Source organism: Colobus angolensis, unplaced genomic scaffold (genome assembly GCF_000951035.1).
Source record: "Colobus angolensis palliatus isolate OR3802 unplaced genomic scaffold, Cang.pa_1.0 Scaffold133, whole genome shotgun sequence".
Taxonomy (NCBI): Eukaryota; Metazoa; Chordata; class Mammalia; order Primates; family Cercopithecidae; genus Colobus; species Colobus angolensis.
The window spans coordinates 1,900,565-1,910,816 of NW_012114411.1; the positions used below are offsets into that span (position 1 = coordinate 1,900,565).

Here is a 10,252-nt window from a genome sequence, read left to right on the forward strand (position 1 = left end):
AGACTCCATCTCAAAAAAAAAAAAAAAAAAAAAAGGAAAAACACACACACACACACACATATTCTCTAGTATACTGGTCTGATCCCCATTAAATGATCCTAAGGATGTTTGGTGTGGGTGACCCTTGAGGGTACTTCATAGACAGCAAAATTAAATTCCACCCCGTGGGAGGCTGTGGCTCAAAGGCAGGGTGTCCTCTACCCGTGTCCCCAGCCGCACCATCCTCCACCGAGCCCTGGTGCAGCCAGCACTTTCTGAGAGCAGACAGGAGCCCTGTCTACTGAGGGGTTGAGGGCAGGAATGAAGTGTGCAGATTGCCTGGCCAAAGACACTGGTCTCTCTGGGCCTTTTTTTCTTTGAGACAGAGTCTGGCTCTGTTGCCTAGGCTGGAGTGCAGTGGTGTGATCTCAGCTTACTGCAACCTCGGCCTCCAAGTTTAAAGCAATTCGCCTGCCTCAGCCTCCCGGGTAGCTCAGACTACAGGTGTGCACCACCACGCCTGGCTAATTTTTTTGTATTTTTAGTAGAGACGGGGTTTCGCCATGTTGGCCAGGGTAGTCTCAAACTCCTGACCTCAAGTGATCCGCCCGCCTCAGCCCCCGAAAACTCTTGGCCTCCCTGGGCCTTTCCTACTCTTTAGTTTTTGCTAGTAAGCAAAAGACCAAGGCTTAGCGAAGAGGATACAAATAGGAGAAGCATAAAGCCACAAGAAAGCCATATAAAAATTTTCAGGGGATCTGATGTTTTTGGATGAGTTGGAGCCTGAAGATGGGCTGTAGATGTTGATGCTGGGGGGGTGGGGGTGAGAGGGTAGAAGGCAAGGTGTTTTCTGAGTTCAGTTTTCCTGGTTTGCTTCTGCCAGTAAGTAAAGATGCTGAGTACATTGAATAGGTCAATGAAGGCCTTGATTTTCCAGGATGGAGAGGGACCTGGAGCCAGGACATTGACGTGGATATAAGGCACCTGTGAGTGAGTTTGGAATCTGCCCAATGTGATCCTACCAAGGAACTGAAGCCTAAGTTCTCGTGCTTAGACGGAGAACACAGACGGGCACGGTGATGCCCAAGTAGGAGGAGGGAGGGAAAGGATTTTTATATCCACTCAGTCAGCAAACAGTTGCCCCATCCCCACAGTCCCCAAGCCAATGGGAATAAGGGTATTCCGTCCCCTTCCACACCTTCTCAAGTTCTGTGTAGCCATTTTTCTCCCTTCTTTTTTTTTGGGGGGGGGATGGAGTTTCACTCTTGTTGCCCAGGCTGGAGTGAAGTGGCGCAATCTTGGCTTACTGCAACCTCTGCCCCTGAATTCAAGTGATTCTCCTGCCTCAGTCTGTGGAGTAGCTGGGATTACAGGCGCGTGCCACTACGCCCAGCTAATTTTTGTATTTTTAGTAGAGATGGGGTTTCGCCATGTTGGCCAGGCTGGTCTCGAGCTCCTGACCTCAGATGATCCACCTGCCTCGGCCTCCCAAAGTGCTGGGATAACAGGCACGAGCCACTGTGCCTGGCCCTCCCTTTTTTTCAAGGCTCTCATGGATATGAATTGAAAGTAGACCTTCCCTTTCCTCCCTCCTCCAATTAAAAGTTCAATACCAGCCTGGCCAACATGGAGAAACCCTGTCTTTACTAAATATACAAAAATGAGCTGGGGGTGTCTGTAATCCCAGCTACTCTGGAGGCTGAGGCAGGAGAATCACTTGAACTTGGGAGGTGGAGGTTGCAGTGAGCCAAGATCGCGCCACTGCATTCCAGCCTGGGCAACAGAGCAAGACTCTGTCTCAAAAACACACACACAAAAAGTTGGGTAGAAGAAGAGAAAACAAACCATGTGATTTCTCCCCAAAGCGCCACCTCCCTGAAGACACTGGCTGAAGAGCTCTTACCATCGTTTTGTTCCTCCACGAAGTTCTCAAATTCATTCCTTTGTTCCTCGTAATATTCTCTCTGCAGCTCATCAGCCCGAAGCTTCTGCCTGTTTTCCGCTGTGCAAGGAAAAGAAGCAAGAGTTGCCCCCCAGGAATGAGGACATTTAGGGGCACACACTTAGGGCAACACAGTTCGTCTGAGAAGTCACATCTGGTTGGGGGGGTGAGTGGTTTGTGGGGGATTGTGGTTGGAGACTTCCCTGAAATTATTTACTCCTGACATAGACTTTAAAACTTGAAGGTGATTGTCGGATCCAGCTGCCTCATTTGCAGGTGAGAAGACAGAGACCCCAAAGAGTAAAATGATTTAGCTCTGCTGATAAAGTTGGTGGTGTATCCAAGTATACCAGGCCACTAGGAAACCACAAATCCTACGATGAGAAATGAATTCTGTAAAGGAATAATCCAACTTCATCTCACAGCCATACAACATTTTCAAACACTTATCACGGCCAGGATGTAGGCTAAGCACTGGAATTAAAAAGCCAAGTAAGAAAGATTCCATCCCTCCAGCCAAGTATGGTGGCTCACGCCTATGAACTTAGCTACCAGGGAGGCAAAAGCAGGAGGCTAAAGCAGGAGGGTTGCTGGAGGCCAGGAGTTCAAGGCCGCAGTGAGCTGTGATCGCGCTGCTGCACTCCACCCTAGGCAACAGAGCGAGACCCTGCCTCAAAAAATAAATAAACAAAACCCTTCCCTCTGCTTAAGAGACCTATAGTTCACTAAGGAGAAAGATGTAAGACAAGTTTTACCAAGCATTACAGCTGTTGGAATAAAAATTCCCGGTTGTCTGGAGGAAGCAATATAAAGGTCTCTTCTTCTTTCAAGGTATTTCCCCCAACACGAGCTTCAACTGCAGAAACCCAAGAGGCCAGGGAGGCCACATCTAGGGCAAGAAGAACTGGTCCCTCAGCACGCCTCACAGTCTCACAGTGGGATTCCCCTCACACCAAATGGGGCAGACAGAGGTACTGTTTTTTCGCCCCATCAACTCTGATATGCAAGAGGAGGCTGGGGGGTGATGAAGGAAGCAGAGAAACTGGGGAAAGTCATGGTTCCCTATCCCCCTACCCACAGTACAGAGGTGCTGGGAGAAACAACGAAAAGTCTTTGCAAAATGATAATATTGGAAGCCATCTCAGGCCAGGCGCAGTGGCTCACGCCTGTAATCACAGCACTTTGACAGGCCAAGGCGGGCGGATCGCTTGAGGTCAGGAGTTCAAGGCCAGCCTGGCCAACATGGCGAAACCCCATCTCTACTAAAAACACAAAAATTAGCCGGGTGTGGTGGCAGGCGCCTATAATCCCAGCTACTTGGGAGGCTGAGGCAGGAGAATTGCTTGAACCGGGGAAGAGGAGGTTGAGATCGCGCCACTGCACTCCAGCCTGGGCGACAGAGCAAGACTCTGTCTCAAAATAAATAAACAAACAGAAACCATCTCAAATCCTCCTTGAAAGTAAGACGCTTACATTAATTAACGAATTATATAAATACTAGTTATTTCTGTTACTTTTCTATTATTTAAGTTAACTCAGATTAAAAATCAAGTTAGCTGTGAACTGGGCTTAGTGCAGATTCCAGACGTCTGGAATGTTTCTTCCCAAACATCTGCCGTTACCTACTTAGTTGCGAGAAACTTGAGTCTGTCAGGAGGGGTTGGTTATCCCATCCATACCCATGCCCCACCTCTCACTCGGCATCCACACATTTCTCAGAGGAGATTCAGGCTCAGAGACATGCATGACCTAACACAGGTCACACAGCAGGTTGGGGGAGAGCAAGGACACCAGGCTCCCACACGCCACTGCCGGCCCAGCTTCCCTCTTCCCACCCACGGTGGGTCCTGATGTTGCTCCAAGTGCCAGAAAGCCGTTGTGGGAGGTGCGGGGGCTTAGGGTTTAGGAAGCGGGTACTTAGTAAGTCACTGCCAATTCCTAAAGAAGCATTCTGTGTCCCCTGTGTACTCAGGACAGGAAACAATCTTCCCAAGTGGCCTTTTCAGAGGTGCCACAAACTGGAGCTTTGAGGTTATGAATAGTAACAATTTAATCCTCAGGACAAGATAGTAATTTTATACTATGCATCATTCTGTGCATTGTGTACGTTCCTTCTCAGGAACATGCATTCATCACACTCTCTTTTCACCCTGAAGTAACCTTCGCCTTTGTCCCAGAGGCGTAGAGATGTCAGATGCCTGTCTCCTGGTTCCAAATTCAAGTTGATTGAAGTGTCTGTCACCTGCCCTTTATCCAACCTGAGGGATCGCTGGGCACTGCCCTCCTGCCACCCACAGGAGTTGACCGGGTGACAACAGAGGCGTTCACACATCTGGGTGTTCACCAGGCTGTCCTGTACCTCCCACGACTAATAGACACACCACGCTTCTGTCCCAGGTGAGGAACTTCAGGTTAAATGGTGTAGCTCATTGTTTGGAGTCAGCTTAAGGGGATAGAAGAGGCTGTGCGCGGTGGCTCATGCCTGTAATCTCAGCACTTTAGGAGGCCGAAGCAGGTGGGTCACCTGAGATCAGGAGTTCGAGACCAGCCTGGCCATCATGGCAAAATTCTGTCTCTACAAAAATACAAAAATTAGCCAGGCATGGTGGCAAGCGCCTGTAATCCCAGCTACATGGGAGGCTGAGGCAGGAGTATTACCCGAACGTGGGAGGTGGAGGTTGCAACGAGCCAAGATCCTGCCATTGCACTCCAGCCTGGGTGACAGTTTCAAAAAAAAAAGGAGGACAGAAGCTATTTGCCTGGCCTAAAATCATGCCTGTTTCTCCTGGAAGTCTGTCAGAAGATTGCTTCTCCAGTTTTGATCAAGAACAGTCCAGCCTCCCTCCCAACCTTTCAGTGCTTCTTGACATTGACCAACTTTTAAATATCAAGTTGTATGAGGCCTGGAGGTTTTCCTAGCATTGTTATGCTTATCAAACTTTTTTTTTTAAAGAAATTTCATCTCCAAGCATTTCTATCTCTGTTCTTCCCATCATTTGAAAACAGTCCTGTTATTTTTACCAAGCAAATCACCTTGCTGAGTGCCGTGAAGAATACAAAGAGTTCATTCATGCACGGGCACGAGGAGGAAAGACTCAAGCCAGAGACTTGGGCGGTAGGGTCTGAGCTCAGCATCTTGGAAGAAGCAGATTCAGGAGTAGAAACTCAAATGCCCTCAGGGGTTGACAGGTCAAGGGCATGAGGACCCTGAAGCCGGGACTCCACAGGCCCTACAGCAGCAGGCTGTGCGGCAGACAGGCTCACCCCAGTGCACTGAAAATGAAAACTTAAAATAAAACTCTGCTGGTTGAACACAGCTCTTTCAGAGGCTTGTAAATAAGGAAATTAGGACCAGAGGGAGGAAGTAGCCAAGGCCACTTAGCAACACAGCTGTCCCCAAACCCACATTACTCAGCGCCCAGTGTCCTGTGCCTTCCTCTTGTGCAAAGCTGTTGCTTTTACACAGAAGGTGTGCTGTGCCAGTACTCGCAAAGCCCACACTGATGTGTGGAGCTCCTCCAGACCGGAACATAGATTTCCCTCCCCACACCTTTCTGAAATCGAATGCATTTTATCCTTGTTAGGTGCATTTAATGTAGTAATTTAACATAGCCAAGAAGCAGGACAAGAGGACCTGTCTCCAAGTATCTTTGCAGAGGTGGGGCCTCCTTACCCTGACAAAGTATTCAATCCAATGTACGACCTACGGTCAGGAAATAGGGTGTAATTTCTCATTCAGAGCTGCAGTCCCTTTGAAACCTGAGGACCTGGGGTGAGCCCTTGGTGTCTTGCTGCATCCTACTGCCTGGCTGACTGTGGGAGAGGAGGAGCCGGGATGTGCAAGCAGAGGGGGTGATGGGGGGATCCCTCTAGCATCCTTACCATTGACCTCATCTCGGGACTTGGGGGACCGCTTGCTGCGCCTCTTGAGGAAATTCGAGGCATCTGATTCCTGCATGAAAATCTTCTGTTTTGCATCTGAAACCCAGGAGAGGCCTGTTACCAGCAGCATGGGGGTGCTGGGGCTGCTGCTTCACTGGCTGCACCTGCCCTGCCCCATGGGTGGCCCCTGCACTCACCTTCACTCGCCTCTTCTTCCGCCACCTGTGTGGTGCCCACAGATGCACCGGTTCCCTCTCTCAGCGCTGCAGGACAAGGGCACAGAGTGAGGCTGCAGCGTCAGAGGGGAGCCCAGACCCTGAGTTGAGCCCCCATCCTGCTTTCTAGGCTAAGCTTCCTGCCAGGCCCTGGCAGGGGGCCCGTGGTGTCTCACATACCAGCTGCAGAGCCAGTCTGCCCAGGAACCCACCAAGCAAGTTAGCTGGAGTTTTCTTTCTATTTTGTTTCTTTCTTTACTATTTTTTTTCTGTATTATATTGTGTTCTACACACACACACAGACACACACACACACATCCACACACACCCCTTAACAATAAGCATACCCCTTTTTACCTGCATCTCCTGAGCAGCCTTACCTGTGCATGGCAAGTCTCCCTTACCATGTAACTAACACCCTCCGCCTTGACCCTCCCATACTCACTAGACAGGAGCACCACAGCGGAGAAGCAAGACAGCAGGAGGGCCTGTCTCCAAGTCATCTTTGCAGAGGTGGGGGCTCCGTCCAGGGCCCAAGGGCAGACCAGGCGTCCTGCACCCTCCCAGGTCCCCAGGTCCTCACTTCTGAGGCAGGCAGCCCAGGCGAGAGGGAGGAGCGGGGAGGGAAGAGAGAGAGGCAGGAGGCTGGGATGCCACTGGGGGAGAGGAGAAGGGGGCCGGGCTGCCCTCTCTATTGGCTGCTCCTGGACGGAGCACCGGAGATATTTTTGGCACCTGGCAAATGTCTCCAGAAGCAGAGCTTGTAGTTAGGGCCCTGACTGAGACGGTCTTGGAGTGGCCTTTCCAATGTCCGTGTCTGGGGATGTGCTGCTGAGAAGGCTCACCCTAACAGTCAGGGTTCCAGAAACCAAGGGCTGTGTCAAGGAGGTCCTGACACCTGCTCCAGGGACGTTAGGGCCCTGGTCCTCAGGGTTGAAGCATGGGTGGGGACAAGAAGGAAGAGGGGATCAATGGGGGAGTTTTGATCCAAATGTCAGGCAAGGAGGGCCCATAATGACTGGAACACCCTGGGGCCACACGTCCCAGAGCCCTTTAAAGATAGCAAGACCAAGAGTCAATCACCTTCCTGCAGTGCCTCACACCTGGAATCCCAGCACTTTGGGAGGCTGAGGCAGGCAGATCACCTGAGGTCAGGAGTTTGAGACCAGCCTGGCCAACGTGGTGAAACCATGTCTCTACTAAAAATACAAAAACAAAGGTTTTGCTTGAGGTCAGGCATCAGACTAGACTGGATAACATGGTGAAACCCTGTCTCTGAGAATTTTTTTTTTTTGAGATGGAGTCTCACTCTGTAGCCCAAGCTGCAGTGCAGTGGCACTATCTCGGCTCACTGCAACTTCTGCCTCCGGGGCTCAAGCAATTCTTGTGCCTCAGCCTCCCAAGTAGCTGGGACTCCTGACCTCAGGTGATCCACCCACCTCAGCCTCCCAAGTGCTGGAATTATAGGTGTGAGCCACTGCGCCCAGCGTCCTCATCCCTTTTTATGGCTGAACAATACTCCATTGTATGGATATACCACATGTTTGTCCATTCATCAGGTGACGGACTTTGGGTTGTTTCTGTCCTTTGTCGATCATGGATAATGCTGATGTGCACATTTGTGTACAAGTATTTGTGTGGATGTATGTTTTCACATCTACAGTAGATATTTTCATTTCTAGAGTAGATATCTACAAGTGGAATTCCTGGGTCATGTGTAACTCTATTTACTATTTTGAGGAACTCTCACATTATATTTATTTATTTATTATTTATTTATTTATTTATTTTAGATGGAATCTCCCACTGTTGCCCAGGCTGGAGTGCAGTGGCAGGATCTCGGCTCGCTGCAACCTCCACCTCCCGGGTTCAAGCGATTCTCCAGCCTCAGCTGGATTAACTGTGAGTAACTGTGATTACAGGCATGCGCCACCACACCCGGCTAATTTTTGTATTATTGGTAGAGACGGGGTTTTGCCATGTTGGCCAGGCTAGTCTCGAACTCCTGACCTCAGGTGATGCGCCCACCATGGCCTCCCAAAGTGCTGGAATTACAGGCATAAGCCACCGCACCTGGCCTCACATCATATTTAAAATGTTCATTAATTCACCCATCTCCTTCAGTGCTGTGGTATCTCTTTGAGGAGATGTTGCCATCTTGTTCATACCTAATATGGTGCTGGTACAGACCAGATGCTTCATAAATGTTTGCTGAATTCATCAACCAAAGTACTCAGGTATGAAAGCACCGAAAGAAAACACTTATGAGCTCGTTTCAATGGGCTAGTCATAAGAAAGCACACATCCAGGAGCCTGAAATTTGCAAGTTTATGTATCACCGGGCTTAAGGTCTTTCTCAAGCAGAAGAGTGAAATTTGGGGTGCATTGTGAAGAACTGACTTAGATAACCAAGATGACCTTACCATTCTCCCTGGTCTGGCTAAACTTTAGAAGGCTTCTTCCCAACTGTAGGCCCCTGACCTCCCTTTTCTTGTCACAATCATTTCAGAAAACTTGGAATTGTCGCCAGGCATGGTGGCTCATGTGGGTAGTCTCAGCACTTTGGGAGGTCAAGGCAAGGAGGATTGCATGAGCTCAGAAGTTTGAGACCAGCCTGAGCAACATAGTAAGACCTCTTCTCTTATTAAAAATAATAATTTTTTAAAAATTAGCTGGGCGTGATGGCATGCACCTGTTGTCCCAGCTACCCGGGAGGCTGAGGTGGGAGGATCACCTGAGCCCAGAAGTTTGAGGCTGCAATGAGACCTGATTGCGCCACTACACTCCAGCCTGGGGGACAGAGTAAAACTCTGTCTAAAATAAAATAAAATAAAAATAAAGAAAAAGAAAAAAGGAAGAAACTTGCAATTGCAAATTCTTTCTCTGATCCTTTGAAATATACGCAGCTTCTTTCAGCTTCACAAGCCAGTAAATGTCTTTCTCAAGGATCTACCTAAGGATAATTTTTTTTTTTTTTTTTTTGAGACAGGGTCTCTCACTCTGTCACCCAGGTTGGAGTGCAGTGGTGTGATCACAGCTCACTGCAGCCTCACCCTCCTTGAGGAGGTTCAAGTGATCCTCCCACTTCAGCCTCCTGAGGAGCTGGGACTACAGGCATGTGTCACCACACCCTGCTAATTTTTTTATATTTTGTAGAGACAAGCTCTCCCTATGTTGCCCAGGCTGGCCTTGAACTCCCGGGCTCAAGCAATCCTGCTGCCTCGGCCTCCCAAAGTGCGAGGATTACAGGCATGCACCACCACAGGTGGCTGGGGTCATTTTTTGAAACGTAAACATTGAAGGAGGTAGCGCCCTATCTCCTGATTTCTGTGGAAAGGTAGCGGCATAAATTCAGCGGACACCTTACTCTGAGTTGTGAAGACCACTTAGCAAACATAGTGGCCTGTGATTACCTACCCCTGCAGCTCTTTAAACCACTCCAGCTCCTTGGTTCAGCAGAATTGAGCCCAGGTTCTCTCCTCTATTGCACAACTCTTTTATTATTATTTTAAAAATAGAGACAGCGTCTCACTATGTTGCCCAGGCTGGTCTTGAACTCCTGGGCTCAAGCAATCCTCCTGCCTCGGCCTCCCTAAGTGCTGGGATTACAAGCGTGAGCCACCATGCCTGGCTGATTGCACAAGTCTTGAATGAAGCCTTTTTTGCCTGTTTAACTTTGTTGAGCGTTGACGATGGCATTGACTCAATACACCACTTGGTCTACCAGGAACTGAGGGCATAACTCACGTAAAGTTGAAATGACTCTTGGGGAGAGGTGTTCATGTAAATAAGGTCGCAGAGGATGCCACGGCCCACTTATAAATGTTAACCTGAAACAAACATTCAAAAGCCCATTAATATACCTCATATTATGAATATATAGTTGGCTGGGAATGGTAGCTCATGCCTATAATTTCAGCACTGTGAGAGGCTGAGGTAGGAGGAATGCTTGAGCCCAGGAGTTTGAGATGAGCCTAGGCAACATAGGGAGACCCTGTCTCTACAAAAAATGTAAAAATTAACCAGGTGTAGGCCAGGCACAGTGGCTCACGCCTGGAATCCCAGCACTTTGGGAGGCCAAGGTGGATGGATCACCTGAGGTCGGGAGTTCGAGACCAGCCTGACCAACATGGAGAAAGCCCATCTCTATTAAAAATACAAAATTAGCTGGGCGTGGTGGTGCATGCCTGTAATCCCAGTTACTCAGCAGGCTGAGGCAGGAGAATTGCTTTAA

At 49.2% G+C, this 10,252-nt stretch overlaps 1 protein-coding gene across 3 annotated transcripts in view; it reads right to left on the reverse strand.

Annotated features, from left to right (window-relative positions):
* The window catches only part of UCMA (upper zone of growth plate and cartilage matrix associated), a 13,673-nt gene extending 7,082 nt beyond the window's left edge, over positions 1 to 6,591 (reverse strand). The window contains exons 1-4 of one of the 3 annotated variants that reach the window (XM_011934232.1): positions 6,464 to 6,591; positions 6,001 to 6,066; positions 5,804 to 5,899; positions 1,883 to 1,981 (exon numbers count right to left, since the gene is read on the reverse strand). In XM_011934232.1, the coding sequence (XP_011789622.1) occupies positions 1,883 to 1,981; positions 5,804 to 5,899; positions 6,001 to 6,066; positions 6,464 to 6,521 (319 nt within the window). In that variant the 5' untranslated portion in view covers positions 6,522 to 6,591. The remainder of the gene's footprint in view (positions 1 to 1,882; positions 1,982 to 5,803; positions 5,900 to 6,000; positions 6,067 to 6,463) is intronic. The other 2 variants (XM_011934233.1, XM_011934234.1) reach the window with 2 other exon arrangements.
* Positions 6,592 to 10,252: the final 3,661 nt, after the last annotated feature.